Raw genomic sequence first — 18,934 nt, 5'->3', positions numbered from 1 at the left:
TTTTTTGTAAGGCTTCTTCTGTAGATCCTAGAATTGACCACTTCTACCTAGTACAGTGCTCTATCACATTATAAATTACATTTTGTTGCAATGTGTTTACATATAACATGTGAAACATGCAATTTAGCCCACATTAGACTGAGAGCTACTGAAGGCAAAATAGATCATCTTAGTATTTCTATTTCCCAAGGGCTTAATAATACTTGGGACATAGTAATTATTTAGTATTGAATGAATCACTTTAACATTTAAATTATGTTATCTGAGGAAATCATCTATAATCTTTATGACCTCCATGGCCTTGTACAGTTGAATGAATTAATAAGAGAATAATATGATAAGAAAATCAATTACAATTGATTGGTTTCATTGAGATCAATCACAGTTCATGCTTGTGTTTCAAGACCATTCTGGCAAAGACAGGTTCTTATTTCTATTTAACCTCTTTTCTTGATTTAGATATATAAGAAAAGCCAAAATCTGCAAATATTTTTTACTAAATTCTAATTATTTTTTGTTCAAGTAAGACTTAAAATATTAACCTAATTATTATTTTGTCATTCCTGAACTGATTATTTAATAGAAAGTTTGTTCAAATGTGAGGTTAATAATTCATACATTAAGAGAAAAATTTGGCAAACCATATATCTAATAAGGGACTTGTATCAGAATATATAAATACACTTACAACTCAATGACAAAAAGATAAATAACCCATTTTTTAAATGGTCAAAGGATCTGAATAGACATTTCCTCAAAGAAAATAGTCAAATGTTCAATAAGCATATTAAAAGATGCTTGATATCATTAACCACTAGGGGAATGCAAATGAAAACCACGATGAGATACCACTTCATATTCAATAGGATGGCTGTAGTCAAAGAGACAAATAATAATAAGTGTTGACAAGAATGTAAAATGGAAATGTAAAATGGTGCAGCCACTTTGGGAAACAACTTGTCATTTCCTTAAACATTAAACACTGAGTTACCATAATCACTCAACAATTCCACACTTAGGTATATACCCAAGATAAATGAAAGGTATTTCCATTCAAACGCTCATACATTAATTTTCATAGCAGCATTATTCATGTAGCCAAAAAGTAGAAACAACCCAAATGGCCATCAATTAATGAACGGATAAATAAAATGTGGTCTATCCACCCACTGTAATATTATTCAATAATAAAAGAATTGAATACTAATACATGTTACAACACAAATGAACTTTGAAAATATGCTAAGTGAAAGAAGCCATTCACAAAAGACCATATATTGTATGATTCCATTTATAAGAAATGTCCTGAATAGGCAAATCTATAGAGACAGAAAGATTAGTGGTTGCCTAAGGCTAGGGATGGTTGGGAGAAAATGGGAAATGATTGCTAATGGATATGAGGTTTCTTATTGTGGTTATGGTTGCATAACTCTGAGAACATGCTAAAACCCATTGAATTGTACACTTCAAGTGAATTGTATAGCATTTGAATTATATCTCAACGAAGCTATTAAAAAATTTGAAAGATTAATTGTGAAGGTGAAAACTATGAATCTCTATAATATCTCTAAAGTCAATTTTCTTGGGGGACAACTTTCTAAAGTTTCTAAAATATCAACTGGCAGGATTTTTTTTTTTTTTTTGCAATTTATTATTGTTTTCTTAAGATGTACTTTGTCGTATTTAAAAGACATTTAAATGTGTCAACTAATTTTTTTCTGTAAAGTTCATGGCATATTTCATTTAAAAAGTCTTTATCTGAATGAAGCTTGTAATACTGCTCAGTTTTCTTTCTTATAAATTAAGAAGATTCTCTGGATAGACTTCAATATTCTCTGACCCCTGATAATGAAGCATAATTCTTCTTATAGTGAACTCTCTTCCTAAACAGATGTTGAAAATCTATTTAAGTCACTTAATATTTTAAGTATAAAAAGGTAATTTTTACTTAATGCTCTTTAGTACTATCTCATTTTAATATCTACAATAATTCTATGAGACAAATACTGTTATAATTCCAATTTTACCTAAGAGGAAGCTGAGGCTGACAGGGGTTAAGTTGCCCAATGTGACACTAGTAAATAGAAGAGCTAGGGTTCAATCCAGAGAGTTAGAGCTTATGATCTAAACCACTGTGCTTTACAGCCTTCTTACATAGATTCTCTAAGCTATTTACATGTTAAACATGTAAATAAAACTATCCTGAATAGTTTTATTATGGTAAATAGCAGTACTTAACTAATTCACCATGCTTGGATGTTTCTACTTTACTGTGTAATTTCTTTTTTTCTGAATAATCAGACATTTAGAGGTTATAGGGACAAGTTTCAGAGTGCAGTGCCATTTATTAAGTGTCACTCAGGGAACTTAGTAGAAACTTGATTTATTTGCACATTGGACAGTTTCTTATCATTGCACCAAAGAAGGTCACTGAAAAGGTTGGAGTATTTCCATTGTATTCATCCTATGACTCCCCACTCTCAATTTAAGTGAACTATTAAAAAACTTGAGGACAAGCTGTTTCCAGAAATGAACCTTTCAACCTCTCTAAATTCAAAGAGAACAAACAGTATGTGCTTGTTAAGTGAGTTGTCAGAGTGAGTTCTTCAGAGATCTGTATTTTTTCTCTTGTTTTTTTTTCAGTGGTTTAACCTCTTGAGAACTAGTGTGCTCCATTTTTTGCTTGGAGAATTTTTACTATTACTATTTACTTAATCCTGTCTAAAGATGCACCACCTCCTTTGAGTTTATTTTTGGCAAGAAACATGTTGAGATTTAATTTACCTATTGTGGGCCAGAGGGTGTTAATATTTCCACTACCGAATGCCAAGAATATGCTCATACTTCCATTAGAGAAGACGGTACTGTCAGAGTATCAGAGATGAAGGGCTAAGATCTGTGGTTTTTGGCAGATAGTTGATGTTTTCTTGAACTCTGATGCACAGGCACAACTATTCAACTGCTAATAACAAGCAGAAATTACCCAAGGAATTAAAAAGCAGTTCAAGAAAAGTATTCATTTAAAAATAGCAACTCTGAATTGGCACCAGAGGATTACAGGAGAAACTTAAATAAAAATTTGACAAAGTACCAGAACTTGCCATCCCACATGATGTAAAATTATTGTTTTGCTGGAAGAAAAGCAATATTTAACAGGCAGTGCCTTAGCTTCTAAAATCAGTTTCCTTGGGAAAATGTTTCACAAAAATGTTTGCCCAAACCACCGTACTCTTTATTGTGCAGATTAATTTATAAAAAGCTGTTCTTTACTGGCATTGTAAATAGGCAGAATGGAATATGGAAAAGGAAAACAATTACAAATTCCACATTTGACTAAATAATTAAGTGATCAATGATTGTGTATCTTTTCTGTTTCTTTACTGCGCAAAAATGTGTACATGGAAATTGGTATGCAATGAGTTATGGAGACAGAAGGGTAGTCATTGTGACTCTAAAAAAACATAAAAACAGAAGACTTAAGCTAGAGATTACTACACCATATAATCTATACTGCAATCAAAATATCAACTGCTATATGTGCTCAGAGGAGAGGCAAATTCTTTCAAAGAACATAAAGTAAGCTTTAAGAAGGAATTAAATTTTAACTTGAAATAGTCATAGACATTTTCTGAGTGGCGGAGAAAGAAAATGGCATTCTAGGAAGAAAGAGCACAGTTAAGGAGGTTTGGAGAATAGTGAGTGATTTAATATCATAGTAGAAGGGAACTGTACTGGGAGACAAGGCTTAGATTGTTTGGGACCTCATAATGGACCTGTTACTTCAGCCCATGTAATATTGTTAAGAACAAGAGTTATACAATCAGAATTATATTATACAAGGGTAATTCTGGCATCGATGTGAAGGAGGGACTTTAAAAAGAGGAGAATGAGAGCAAGAATGTTTAGATAGATATCAGGTATTGAAACAGTCTATTTGAAAAATGATCTGGGCCTTATCTAAGCATTAGTAAAGATCCACAGAGCAGGTCTGAGAAACATTTCAGAGGAAAGTGAAAAAAAGAGAGATAAGGAAGACTTTGATTTTTCTGATTTGAATAAATAATAGATAATTCCATCATTGACTAAGACAAGAGTTATAGAAGAAACAGCAAATTTGAGTAGTCTAAGATAGAAAGTTCTGTTTTGGACATGTTGCATTTTTAAAAATCTATGGGACACAGGAGAAGATGACCAGTATGCAGTTGTATACACAGACCTGAAGCCTAGTAGAAAAACCAAAACTTGAAAAACAATATACAAGTTATTGTCTTGAATGCAGTAATTGAAGCCACAGAAGCAGAGGTACTGTGTTTATATATGTAGAGGAAATACAGAAAGGGGTAAAAGATGAACCTCTGGAGAGTAGCAATATTTTAAGGTCAGTACAGAGCAAGAAAAGTAGGAAAAGAAACTTTTTAGAAGAGTGACGAAGGAGTTAGAAGAGACTGAAAAGTTTGGTGTTTTAGAATTCATAAAAAAATTCCAAAGTCTTTAGAGAAATAGTAAATAGAGTTAGGTCTAAAAACAGATCAATGGATTTGAAGATAGAATAGTCGCTGATGATATTGGTGAGAGCAGTTTTAATAGTGAAGTTTGATTCTATACTTCAAAGTATTGAGGAGGAAATGGAGAGAAATAAATTGTACCCATTGGGATAGGATTTATAGTAAAGGCAAGACTGCTAAAGTTGGAGGGCATCAGAAAAAGATTTTGAAGTTTGGGGTTTATATGCTTGTTTAAATAAAAAAGCTTCAAGCATGTTTACAAATTATTAAGAAGGATGCAAGAAGGGAAAATCAGAAAACAGAGGGATGGGTGAAATGGCAAAATTAGATGATACCAACAGCCAATAGCCTGAGACAAAAGTGCAAATAAGAATTTTATCCAAGGAAAGAAAGAGTAACTTCTTCCTCTCAGGTTGAAGGGAGGAAAAAAATATGAATACAATTATAGATAAGTATGGATATGGAAGAGAATAATGTGGCAGTTTCAATATTATCCATGAAGGAAGAGTCAAAGTAATATACTAAGAATGAGGAATGTAGAACTGCATAATCTCAAAGAAATATATCTTGCCTCTGTGCACTTTTAAAGTTTCTGAAGTTGCTTACAAATTTTGCAATTGACAAATAAGCTTTGAAATCAAACATATCTGGCTCTGGACTTATTACAGGAATGACCTTGGGCAAATTTCCTTATCTGTAAAATGGGAGTAATAGCATTACGTATCCTATAGGAAAAGGTACATATGAGAGCATTCAATAAATGTTACCAATCATCTTTATCATTATCGTCTTCATCGTAACTATGTTTTTAAGAGAGTTCAGAGTTTTCAGATTCTTTCAATGCCAAATTATAAATACAATAGATTCGTGGGAATGATTTCATTTCTATTAAGCCTAAATACTTAAATTCACTTGTCAAAATGTATATAATAAAAGAGTTAGCATTTTAATAATAAATAGTTTACAATGGAATAATGACTTACAGCTTACAATATATTATATGATTTGACCTATAAGCATCCTCTTTAAATTTATTACCAACATCTACAATTTCCCCTATTTTACTGATCTCTATTTTATAGATGGAGAGACTGAAGCCCAAATAGTCCATTCATCTACTCAACACATATATATTGATCACCTGCTCATGCTAGGCGCTTCCTTACACCCTGAAGCTAGCATATTAAGCAAAACTATATTCTGCCTTCATGGAGTTGCAGTCCCCTGGAGGTGGGGAGAAATAGGCCATTACCAAATTATAAATGTAAAACAACAGGTGTTATGACAGCTCTGAATGAAAGGTACATGGTTCTATAATAATATATAGCAAAGGAACCAAACCTCTTCTTCAAAGTAGGGAAAGTCTTCCCAGAGGAGATTATGTTTGAGTTCAGATCCAAAGATGAGTGAGAATGGATTGGTGAAAGGGAAAAATAAAAGAAGAGTTTTCTGGGAAGAGAAAATCTATGAAAAGATCCTAGGAAAGGAACTGGATTTAAGTAACTGGAAGAGAGCCAGTGCGCCTGAAGTCCAGGGAAGGAGTATATGATGTAAGATGCCTGACGTTAAGATGAAACTAGAAGACCATATCACAGACTTCTAAACAAGACCATATTAAGCAACTTGGTCTTTATTTTAGTAGCAATGAGAAAGCATAAATGATTCTAAATGAGAGAACACGTTTTCATATAAAAATCACTCTGGTTTCTGAGTGAAGTATAGATTTGGTGAGGGAAGCAAAAGAAGATGAGAGAAGGCCAGTTATGAAATTATGAAAGTAGTTCAGGTGTCAGAGAATGGCAGCCAGCCTTACAAAATGGTAATGGTAATGATATGAAATGAGCAGAATCAGAATACTTAGGATAAAAGTGACAGACTTGAAGGGCGAGGGGCAGTGAAAAAGAAGGGTTTCAAGAATTACTTCTAAGTTTCTGCCTTATGTAAGTAGGTACATAATGGAAACATTCACTAAGGTAGAATACACTGAGTGACTGACAGATTACAGAGGAACCCTGTAGTTCAGGCTGGGGTATGTTGGCTTTGAGGTGTTCTTGAGAAGGCTGAATTTACAGATCTGGCAGTGGTTCAAGGGAGAAAAACACACCAGAGACCTCAGTCTGGAAGTCAATATATATATGTATATGTAGATATACATATATACATATACATGTGGGTTTTTTTCCTATTTTCTATGGTCTCTAGAAACCCTCAAGTCAGATGTTATGCTTCTTGGACTAGCCTGTATATATATGTACACACACACACGCACACATATGTGCTTAGAAACAAAAAGCATAAGATACGAAGAGCCTTCATATTTAGACTAAAAATCCCCTATTCTTTTTCAGCACATTATGCTGCTTTTTCATGTAATGTTTAATGCAGCAAAACATAAAATCTCTATCTACATGTTTCTTTCAATATGCCACTTGCTTTATGTATTTCTTTCTTAAACTTGTCTATAAGTAAAATCGAAGAATAATCATATAAGAGGAATAAAATCAATACTACTCCCTAATTAATACTGACTACATAGTTAATTCCCAATTTCTATATGCAAGTCTGTAAACTATCAGAAAATATCTCTGGACAGTTTCTATGTCTCCTTGAGTCTGATTCATTCTTATTCCTTTAGATTCATCACTGAGTCAATTCCCTGGGCCAATTTGGCAAATTATACTGATCACTCTGATGTGTCTCTATCAAACCACTTAGAATACAGTAAAATAAATAATAATACACTCCAGCTAGTCTTGTGGATTTTAAGCATACAGGAAAATATCTAGTTAGAAGATCAAAAGGCCTTGTGTAGAAAGCCTATTGGCTAGTATTCTGAATATTTGGATTCTAATTTTCGTGCCACCAACAAATGGCCTTGGGCAAACTGAGTTTCAGTTTCTTCATTTGTATAATTAGATTGAGCCAGATCTCCAGATTTCCTTGAGTTCTAATATTCTGTAATCATGTGAAAATCCTTGAAGGAACATGAATTATTCAGTAGACAGAGGTTTACAAGTATCCTAAAAAAAACTCTTATTCATCACTTTTTCTAGAAAAAAATTGTGTCACAAGAGATCATTTTTAGTACTAGAAAAATAGCAAAGATATTCATATTGACATTTTTCTTCCAAGCCGATGCAGAGTGTATCATCAGACTCAAGGCCTGTTGGAGAAATAGTTCTGCACTTCTGGTAGTTTTCTAATTTTAACCTGACATTGGGGCTTTTAACTGTGAATAGCCAAATGGCAGTCTGCATGAATTCTTACTATGTATTCTGAAGTCTGACATTTCTGTTACACTTATATTTAATCCCAGATTGCTTTGCTTTTCAGTTTACTCAAAGTTGCTTTTTTTTAAAGGTCAATACTTGTTACATTGCATTTGGCTTCCACCCATCATCTCAAAAGTTATTTGAGTAAGATATTGACCCTATATCATTTTTCAAACTAGAAAAAAGAATTAAAAAAGAAAAAAAAACTGTGATATGGGGGAAAAATAAGAAAAGATTACAAATTACAAAATAACAAGTCAAATGGAAGAAGTTGAGAGATATATTTTTCTGTTGAAATTTCACTTCACTTCACAACTCCAATGGCCCTGTTGAAGCTTGCCTGAGTTCTTTCGATATTTCTATTGCCCTCTGAAATGAGAGGAATTGTAAATGTTTAAAGGAAGAGAAGGGGAATGACAATTCCCAAATCTGAATGCCAGATGACTTGAAAGCCAATTTGTCGCTCAGAGAAGATATAGATTGATGTACTACTATCTTAGTAATAGGTCACAGATGCTTATTCCTTAATTGATGACCCAACAATTACACATGCCAGAACAATGTTGTAAACCAGAAGGTCTCAAAGTAAAGTCTGCAGTCCCCAATATGCTTGCAGTGGTGTCGCAAAGTCAAAATTATTTCCATAATAATTCTAAGATGTCGTTTGCCTTTTTCACACTCATTCACTCATGAGTATAGAGTGGAGTTTTCCAGAGGCTATATAGTTTGTGATATTGCAGCAGATTTAAAGCAGAAATAGATAGGAGAATCCAGCTGTCTTCTATTAAGCTAGATATTGAAGAGATTGGCAAAAATGTAAAATAATATCACTCTTTTCACTGAGTACTCTTTTCACTGAGTACTCTTTTCACTGAGTACTTTTTTGTTGTTGAAAATACAGATTTTTTTCATAGAAATATATTGTTTATGTTAACATGTAATAAGTTTGTTAATGTAATTTAAAATAAATCTATAACTATTGCTTAAATGTCTTGGCTTTGTTTCTAACATGGTAATTATTAATAGATATAACCTACATAGTAAAAATTTTTTGGAACCTTCCATAATTTTTAAGTATAAAAGGGTCTCCTGAGACCAAAAAGGAGAATCTCTGTTGTACAGCAAACCCTAACCATTTGTCAGTTTCTATCTCCAACTTGAGCCAATGAGTTAAACTAAAAATTTAATACTCTTCCTTTTCTGCCCAGGTAAGTGTTACCATCCCAACTTAATCTTCCATTTGGCCCTAACCTTTGTGTTTACTCTAAATTGTTGACAAAATATAGAGCTGATATCCCACTGAAATTCTTTTGAAAATGTTTATCTTGAAATTGCTTTAATTTTACTTAATTTTTTCAGCTTTTGAGTTTTTTAGTTACATGACTTAGAGTGCTTTTATCAGCTTTTACAATCCTAATCTTCAAGGAATACTTTTTCCTTGTGTCTCAATATTCTCATTAGACAATGGATCTTGTTCAATTTTTAAGTAATTCCTTAATGATCATTGTACAGAGTTATATTAAGTTAGTTTTGATATCATGTCCTTTTACAGATCCCAAAGACTCAATTGTTAGCTCAATTTTCAGGCAACTAAATCCTGAATATATAGAATCACTGCCCACAAAACTCATATAAAACTGAATAGTAAGCCATTCTGATGTTTTCATTTTGACCACGATTCCTTCTTGCACCTCTATTCAGACATGCATAAAAAACTAAACTAGGTAACGTAAAATTTCTTAAATGAACATTTAAAAATAATGAATAACTTTAAAGAACTGATTATTTCACTTGGACTCTTTTTAAGCCTAATTAAAAATCATTTTCATAATAAATAAAAATTTCTTTCACCTTACATAATCTTCTCTCCAACAAGTAATGGAATTTTACTGACTTTGTATTATTTTAATTTATCAAACCAGATAAATCTCCATTTATTACACTGTAAATAATCTACTATCTGATTGACTATAAGGAAATTTTTTTATAAATGTAAATAAGTGAAGACCTAGTTAATATCAGCCTTATGAATCTTCTAACAATACTTTTTTTTCTTCTTCAGACTTAAGGTACAATGCCCAGGCCTAGAGTAATTACAGTAACAAGGTTAGGTGAATCACAAAGACTGGCTCCTGATTTATAGGCAGGAATTATATGTATTTTTCAAGTAAATCGGGTCATTGGAAAGTACAATTACCTGGCTTATGGAAAATTCAATATAGGTTGCAGTGCCTCCATTACATATGACATTTCAGTCTGTAAATATCACATTGCAGTCAGAGAACTAATATGGGGAGCCCTCACCTCATTGAGGAACAAGTTACTGAGCATGAAATGCCAACAGCTATATCCCAAAAGAATGTTTAAATAGATTCAGACAACATCACAGGGAAGAGATGTCAGGATTTGTGGAACATATTTGTCCACTGATCTATGGCTGAGTTCAGGGCCCTGAAAAGGTATTAAGCATAAGTTCTCCAGAGGCAGAGATCCCTATTTGAGCCTAGCATGTTAAAAGAATATTCTAAGTCAACTTAAAAATGTGATTCTTATTCTTTTACACAACTATGTGCTCTCTTAAAAGGACATATGCTTTGGAGCTTTTTATTTAGTGGTAATAAATTTCTAATTAATATATTTTCATAATTAGTCGAATGGCATTTTTTAATTATCTTTTGGTAGTGAATAAACTTTCATAAAAAGTTTGAAAACTTTAAAAACTAAGGTTAAAAAAGGAAACTATAGTCAACTATGAAACTTCTATTCAGATATTTGGTATTAATATTTTGATCTTTCACATTTTATTTTAAAGCCTGTGAAGAAATATACACATATTTTAATGGTGTTATACTGCATAAATTTTTCATAATGTTTTTATATCATTAAATATTCATTTAACATTTTTAATGATTGCATATGTTCTGTCACATGGTCATTGCATAATTAACTTTTTATTTTTAGACATTTCTATCATTGCCAGTTTTACTTACATACATATATCCTCACACACATCTTGATTATTTTCTTAGGATAAATTCCCGAAAGCCAAATTGTTATACAAAGAATAAACACATTTTAAAGATTTTTTAAATTCATGTTGCTATATATTGCTAGCAATGTATGAAAAAGCCCATTTCCCAGGAACTCCACCACTGCCAGCATCTCTTTTAATGTGTCCAACTCTTCCTAAAATAGTCAAATCCAAGTTATATTTAGATGTGCTTTAATGTTGTTAGGCCTTAGTCACATCTCAGGATGTCATGTGCTTAGTTTCTTAGCAATTTCTCTTCCAATTTCTTTCTGAACTTCAAGCGACAGTAGTGAATAAAAGAGGCATCCCTTTTTATTAGGGTGCAAAAACATTCTTTCCAGCGTTTGCACGTATTAAAACAAATAGATCATTACTCTTTTGAATTCTACTATACAGATATTAAGAGTTTTTTTTGTTTTCCTGTTCCTGAAGGAGTCTGAAAAAAATACATTCTTCTTTTCCATTGCCTTCAGATTTGTTTTTCTCTTACCATTTTCACTGAGGGGAAAAAAATCTGAAATTTACATGAGTGGTATTTATGGAATTAAACCTATGCTACCTATGTAAATTATCTCAGAGCACAGCAAAAAAAATTTAATGGGCTTCATAACATGATTTCTTTATTATTATCATCATAGTCAATGCATTTTTATTAATCATATAACATGTATGGGGCATGGTACTAAATCTCAGGAATTAAAAAAAGAAGATGGAATGGTCTTTATCTTCAGTTGATTTAGTCATTAGTAGTAGAGGAAAAATGACACATATATAAAAAGATAAATCCTAATGCACAGTAACAAATCCTAATTGACCGGAAGAGTCAATGCCTTTGGAGTTCAGAGAGTGATTACTAAAAATTGGGATAGCTACCTTAAGAGTATTTGTTCCCCATTTTGAAGGAGGACTAGAACTTTAAGACAGAGGAGGGTGTTCCAAGTGGAGGTTACAGTGCTCACAAAGGTGAGAATGCACATGGCATTTTCAGAGTGATAAAATACCAAATGAGCCAGAGCATTTTATTCAGTATTACAGTAGTAGAAAAATCTGAAGTGTTCAGCTGACCTGGAAGATCCAGGTAGGCCTAAAAGAGGTCCATTGGAAATAGAAAACCATTCGATGTTTTATGAGAAATGAACTTACAAATAATTTAGGAAATTTTATAAGGTACTACCATGAAAAATGTTTGTACCAGCATGAGATATATATGACCTGGACTAGACAGTTGCAGAAGAAATTGAAAACAGGCATGATGCTAGAGCCATTAGAATAGAAATGTCAACAGAATTTGGCAACTAATTCATTATAAGGATAAGAGACTATTAGAAGTTCTAAGAACTTTTATTGAACTGTGCTTGCACTAAGGACTCATAAATGAATGAGCCTGCCCTCAACCGTGTACAAAGTAGAGTCCCATAGAGAAGGATGTGATAAACTCTACAAGGACTACTAAGTGGCTAGAACATCTTCATGGGTATATTGATGCTTGAGCTTTGACTTAAGGATGAACAGAATTTTCCAGATGGGAGAGGGGGAACTGTAATGACAAGGATAAAAGAGGGGGAAGATATAACTCAAAATTTTAGACCTACCTGATTGCAGAAAGATGATAACACAGACTACAAAATAAAAGTCAGGCAGTAGAGATGTTTTAGGTGGAAATAGAATTCAATTTGGACATTCTTCAACAAATATGTAAAATGTGCCCACCGATCTGGAGGCACTGGGTACATAACAATGAACAAAACAGGCAAAAATTTTCTGCTTTAATGGAATTTACATTTTAGTATTTGGAAATAAATACATAATTAATGTTATAGTATTCGCCAAAGAGTTTTGTTTTATTGTGATGTTTGTTTTCTATTTTTCTTTCTTTGTTGTCATTCATAACAATAAGACAAAATAGGTACACAAGAAAGCATAGGTGTCCAGTATCTGACTTAAGTCATCACTTAGGTAACAAAATGTGCCAAGTAACTATTCTCTTAAAGACTTCAGACTGTCCTCAAACTGACCTTGATGTCTGCAAGCTTCAGACAAATGGTTTAGTAATTGAGAGCAATAAATTAGAGTTGATCACATTTAGTTAAGAGAAAAAAAAGTCAGTGTGCTAAAGCAAGCTGACCTTCTAGTTTTGCATTTTTATTGCACCTTTTCTGCTTTCCATCTGTTTGATGCAGTGCTAGATCTTCCAACCTTCGTGGTACTTCATGAGATGTGTCTGGACTATAGTTCTTACTAGATATCATTACCAGAGTGTTCAAAAAGAGAAAATTATTGGAAAAGTATTTGCAGATCAGAAATAAGAGTTTGAGTGACTGCCCTTGGAAGTGAAATTCTTGTTGCAATTAAAATGTTCAGTTTAAATGAAGAAAAAAATATGTAACCTGTTTAAGCATTACATTTCAAACTGCCATCAGGTAGAGTTGAGAGATATTAATACCATTTTTTCCTTTACACTGTAGCTGCATAGTATTCATTTCACTCTTCAGTAACCTGATATGCTGAAAAGAGACTGAATATTAAAGACTTTAAAGCTTTCTGACCTCCATACGATTGGGAGCCAGTTTTCAGAACTCACCTGACTGCAAGAAAAGCATTCAGTTAGTTCCCATAAAAAATAATTTTGGAGTTTTGTTTATTTGTTTATTCATTTCTCTGTTTTTCAGAGTTGCTGTAAGCAGTCCTTCAAGTTTTAAATTATACATATTAATTTTTAATGAAAATTTATTTATTTAAAATTAGCTGTTCTAACCAGAGCCCTAGTTATATATTTAATCATATCAAAGCAATATATCAAAATCATATCAAAACAGTATGGTGCCAAAAGTTATCTCTAGGCACTTCCAGGAGTTTGGACATAAATGAATCTAATTCTTCTGATGGAGCAAGATGATGTCAACCTGAGATGCCCATAAACTGCCTTTGGAATAGGGTTTCAAATGCTAAATACCTCCATAAATTTAGTTCAGTAACAAACATTTATTGTGTCTAATGGGTGCTAAATCTTAACAACAGGCATATGCAATCCAAAAATGAATAAGGCACAGTTTTTCTCAAGAATTTATACTCTAGTAAAATATAGCCTAGTAAAAAATTAAATCATTTTTGTTTATTTATTATAAGATACTTTAGATTTCTGATTTTCATTATGATCTGGCCAAAACTCATTTAAACATATTCTATCCCAAAGTTAATCATATAAATCATCAGGCCTCCATTTGGTGAAAATTTACTTCATAAATGCATGGCTAAATTATAAGCAAAAATTTTCATACTATTTTAGAAAAATATGTGAGATATTCTATAATTTACATTTTATAGACAAGAAAGCTGGCAGAGATCTGACTTAAACCCATTTCAAAAACCTAGTTAAAAGGACTTTCAACTGCAATCTACATGAGAATATAGAATATGGAAACACAATTATTATTTGGTGCCAGTGATCATCTTAATTAATTGTAGGATTATTATTTTATTTTATGCACTGAGGTTAGAACTCATTCTCTGTTATCTTGACATTTATCATGCATTATGTCATATCATTATCAATTTAATAGATATATCTACTTCATATTAGTTTTCCAGATCAAGAGATTCGTAAAGTGGCAGTTCAACAATTAGACAACCTCCTGAATGATGAACTACTGGAATATCTCCCACAGCTGGTTCAGGTAAGAACAGCAGAGTTGCTAAAGGATTCCAGGATTTTAGCTAATAATTCTCTTTAGAAAGTTCCCAGTGAATCAACAATAGATTGCTTAAAGTGATATTGCAATTTGGCCAGCGAAGGGGCTAAATTATAGCTCATATGTCAACACGGGTAATGCAGACATTCTCTAGCCAAAATTGGTACAGTTACAAAAAAAGGTATATAAAAGCCAAAAAGGAAATTTAAAAAAAAACAAAAAAACAAAAAAACTTTACTTATTAATTAGAACTGGGAAAAAAAATAGGAATGCTTGTGATGAAATCTTTTTTACCTGAAAATGTAAAATGATAAAAAAATTAACCAGATAAATGTTATGCAGAAAATAGTCTTTTGTTGGCAACTCCTCATAATTTATGTTTCTTGCCTTTCCCTTAGAGTATTGTAATACCGAATATAAATCTTATAAAAGTAGTTTCATAAGATAGTGCCCAAATTCTTTCACCAGATAATACATTTTAGTGATATCAAATATCACGATGTTGGAGTAATTTTTGAAAACAATATGAATTTATCTAGCAATATGAAGAAAACTGATTTAGTCTGAATATTTTGAAATATAAACAATTAATGTTTTACAAAAAAACATGTAAAGGAATGAAAATCCAAACTACAAATGATATTTCTTTTTGCCAAGTTGACTATATACTGAGTGCTAAATTGGTCTAAAATAATGGCCTTTATGTTTTTTGGCTTTTTAAAAAATTTATTTAACTCAGGTGTTTTCTTGTCTCAAAAGTCAGGTATTAGTTATATGCTATTTTAAATGTCAGGTGCCTCAGTTTTTGAATATCTAAGATAAAAAACTCTGAGACTAATGGGGAAAACCTCTATTGTTAGAGTGGAATGTCATATTATTTTGCAAACAATATGCACTTTTCTGAAGGCTTCCTAGTAAGCTGGTTTTGAAATAGCTGTGCCCTACAGCTACTTATATTAATCCTTATAGCTGTTACTTACCTAGATTTGCCAGGATAGTGTAGTGAAAATAAAGATTAATCCAACCTATAGCAATACTATTCATCTTACAGCTCCTCAGTATGGGCAGCATGGTATATCTAATACAACTCAAAAAAGTAGGCTTCTACAAAAGTTTATAAAGATTAAACACATTTGAAAGCCCCAATCTGAATCAACACACTTGACACTAGGAATATCACTGAGAGTCATACACCTAGAGATCCAGTCTTTTAAGACAAGCTATGCACAGAATTCAACATAGCAAATACACAGAGGTAAAGTTAGGTAAAGTTGCAACTACCCTCTAATTAAAAATAAATACTGTAAAATGTTTTGAGTTGGAAAGAATGCATAATGTGACTATACAATAAATAAAAACTGGGAAGAATTTTTAGAACTTTTGTTGTGGAGTTTTCCCTGAAACTTCCAAGCTCTACCTGATATTAAAACTTTTCAAGACATAAAAAAATCCTGCCCTGTTGATTATTTTCTGGAAGCATGTTATTTTGTTATGTGTGATCTTGTCAGAAGTATGCAGGCTATATTAAAGCAATAAAAAAGGACTCTATGACCATAATAAAAACAGAAGCTATGGTTCATAGCTAGGAATCAATTTTAAGACACAGACCCAGAAGTTACTGCAAGCCAGAGGTCATAACCATGCAGGTAGGTTCTAAGAACAGAGTTGATAATTATGCAATGTGCACCCGAAAAATTGCCTATATCCTAGGTGGTGAGGTAGGATTTAGGGGAAAATTGTATCAGTAGAGAAAGAGATGTAGGGAATTTGGAAGCAAGGAAGGCAATTCAAGATCAATGTGTAATCATTGGGTTCAAGAAGATATAATGGGGAAATCTAAGGATAAAGCTAAAAACAGAAGCATGGAAGTAAATTCTGAGACATTCCTCCTGCTCATATGCTCATAGGATATGTTCACTATGAGGGTATAAACACAACCCATGACGTACTCAGGCCAGTATTAGCAAGTGAAAGAAGGCCATAACTACAGTTTAAGATAACATATATCACAGTCTTCGTACATTCAGACAGCTACAAGAATTTATGCAAATTTTCTGAAATCATCTTTAGCACTGTCACACCTTAGGAATTCATAAACTTTCCCATCCTTGAGGATGGTTATATATTTAGGCATTTCTTTAGGTGTGTATGTGAATGAATGATGTATCCACTTTTTTCTGCTGTGTGTACTGTAGTACAAAGATAGCTTAAACTCTGAGTGTGTGTATGTGAGTGTGTGCACGTAAAACTTAAATGGCTTACTGAACAACTAAGAATAGAAGTTTTCCCTCTCAAGCAGGAATGAGCATTTTTATGACGAGAACCTGGTTTTTATTTTAAAATGGATTCATATTCCTGGGATGATGGTAGGGGCACAGGTACTGACTGCTGATGGTGAAGCCTCTGCAGAGTGCAGGTGGGGATCTGAATTAAGTCTCTAAGGATATCAGGAGCTGTTATCACTGTCTTCAGGTTAATACTGATATATCAGTTAAAGTTTTGGGTGTGCATAAACTTCATCTCCAAAAGAGTAGAAATAGGTATTGATTAATCATGCCATTCTTATACCTAGGACATTGTTCGTGATACTATATTTTTGTGCTAGTACTCTCTTCTTAGGTGTGGTATAACTCTACAACCACCTGTTCTTTTTTTATTAAGCACCTACTCTTTTTTTATTATCCTGTGATACTAAAGCATAAATAAGGAAAGGAAACAAGACTGCACAAATCTAAATTGTGTGATCCGTGTATGCCATTATTAGTTAAATACCAACTAATAAAGTTATCTAAATATATTATTACCTTTTGTTAAAATATTTGTTGTTTTTCCTTGGTCTTTTTTCAAGCCTCTTAAGTCCCTCTGTATTCTGCCGTGATTCTGTTACTGAGAACTTGTGAAGTAATTATATCTCTTACTTCAGGCTGTCAAGTTTGAATGGAACCTTGAAAGTCCTCTGGTGCAACTCCTATTACACCGCTCATTGCAAAGCATCCAGATTGCCCACCGTCTTTACTGGTAAGGTTAACTAGGATAAAACACGATGTCTTTTTTTATTGTCAACTTCTAACTGTGAGGCAGATTTAAAAGAAAATTTCTTTACTTTGTAATTGATATAAACCTCCACTTAAAATTTGAGTCTTTGTCAAGGTTATTTTTATTTATGTGTGTAATTTAACTGTCATCTTCAAAATCTTCCTTTTGTACTGTTGCTGCTATTTAAATCCAATACGAATTTTCAATCTGGATGATACCTTTTCTACAACTTTAAATCACAAAGGTTATTTGTGATCATATCTGCTACTAGAAGATTTTAATTTATAATCTAGTTATAAGATTATGGATATCTTAGAAAATTGTGTGTTTTAAAAGTAATTTCTGTACAAATTTAGTTATAAATAGTGGAATCTAAAGGTTAGCATATACTCTTTATGTCGAAAGTTCCTAGGACACTAAACTTTTCCCTAATCATAAATTTGGAATATTATTATTAGAGAAATAGACTTATTTTAGAGATACCAGAATTTCTTTCATCATTATCTACTCTTGATCCTCTCAAACATAATGGTCTTTGGATGCTGTTCTTCCTACCTTTCTTTCATTACTAAATCTGTAGATTCAATTTCATAGCAAAAATTTAATGATTGAATAAATTAGCTATTGAATGAATCATAGGATTATGTTGCCTGGGCCAATTTGTGTACATGCAGACTTGTGACAGAAACAGGTAGAAGGGGGCTGCTTGAGCAGTCAATATTCCTTGATGCCAAACCAGAACTGGCAAGGCTAGAGCAAATTCTGGAGATTGGCCCAATCAGATACTAGGCGATGGATATCACTAATGAAGTCAAAACTGTATTGGAGAGAGAATGCAAACAAAGTCAGGGACTAACCTGAGATAGAAATAAGGGCCTGAAGAACAAGCTCATGCAGCAGTTACTGGTGGACTAGTTGCAAAAATCACAGAGTGAATTAAGTCTGTCTCATAGCAGAAGGCCTTTCCAAGGTGGCACACAGTATTAAAGGAACATATTCTATAAGTTTTAATATGCTACACATAAAATTGAGATGATACAATCTGCCCATTCATTTTCTAAACAATCTACCCTAAACTTTTTTTTATCTAGAATTTTGGGACAACTTATCAAACTCTAAATAAAGCAAAATAATGTGGAATTTTGTAATATGTGATTTGAGGCTACACATATCCCTCTCAGCTCCTCTCTTAACTATATCTCCCTTGGTGCCTGAACTTTTCTCATTAGTGAGTGACTTCTTTTTCCTGCCCAGAAGTTCTTTTCTCATATGAAAAAATATATATATTTAGGACATAATGCTTATAATGAATTAGTTTATCATCTGTTTATTTATGTGACTAACATTGAAATGCTAGACACTCTTGAACTATTAAGAATAAAACAGAATGGTCCTTGCCTA

At 32.6% G+C, this 18,934-nt stretch overlaps 1 protein-coding gene across 3 annotated transcripts in view; it reads left to right on the top strand.

Moving 5' to 3' along the window:
• The window catches only part of PIK3C2G (phosphatidylinositol-4-phosphate 3-kinase catalytic subunit type 2 gamma), a 274,730-nt gene that overhangs the window by 85,333 nt on the left and 170,463 nt on the right, over positions 1 to 18,934 (top strand). For all 3 annotated transcript variants that reach the window (XM_023538251.1, XM_011372935.1, XM_011372934.1), the window contains 2 exons: positions 14,389 to 14,482; positions 17,421 to 17,515. In XM_023538251.1, the coding sequence (XP_023394019.1) occupies positions 14,389 to 14,482; positions 17,421 to 17,515 (189 nt within the window). The remainder of the gene's footprint in view (positions 1 to 14,388; positions 14,483 to 17,420; positions 17,516 to 18,934) is intronic.

The sequence above is a fragment of the Pteropus vampyrus genome, unplaced genomic scaffold (genome assembly GCF_000151845.1).
Source record: "Pteropus vampyrus isolate Shadow unplaced genomic scaffold, Pvam_2.0 Scaffold216, whole genome shotgun sequence".
NCBI lineage: Eukaryota > Metazoa > Chordata > Mammalia > Chiroptera > Pteropodidae > Pteropus > Pteropus vampyrus.
This window is presented reverse-complemented; position numbering and strand designations above follow the sequence as displayed.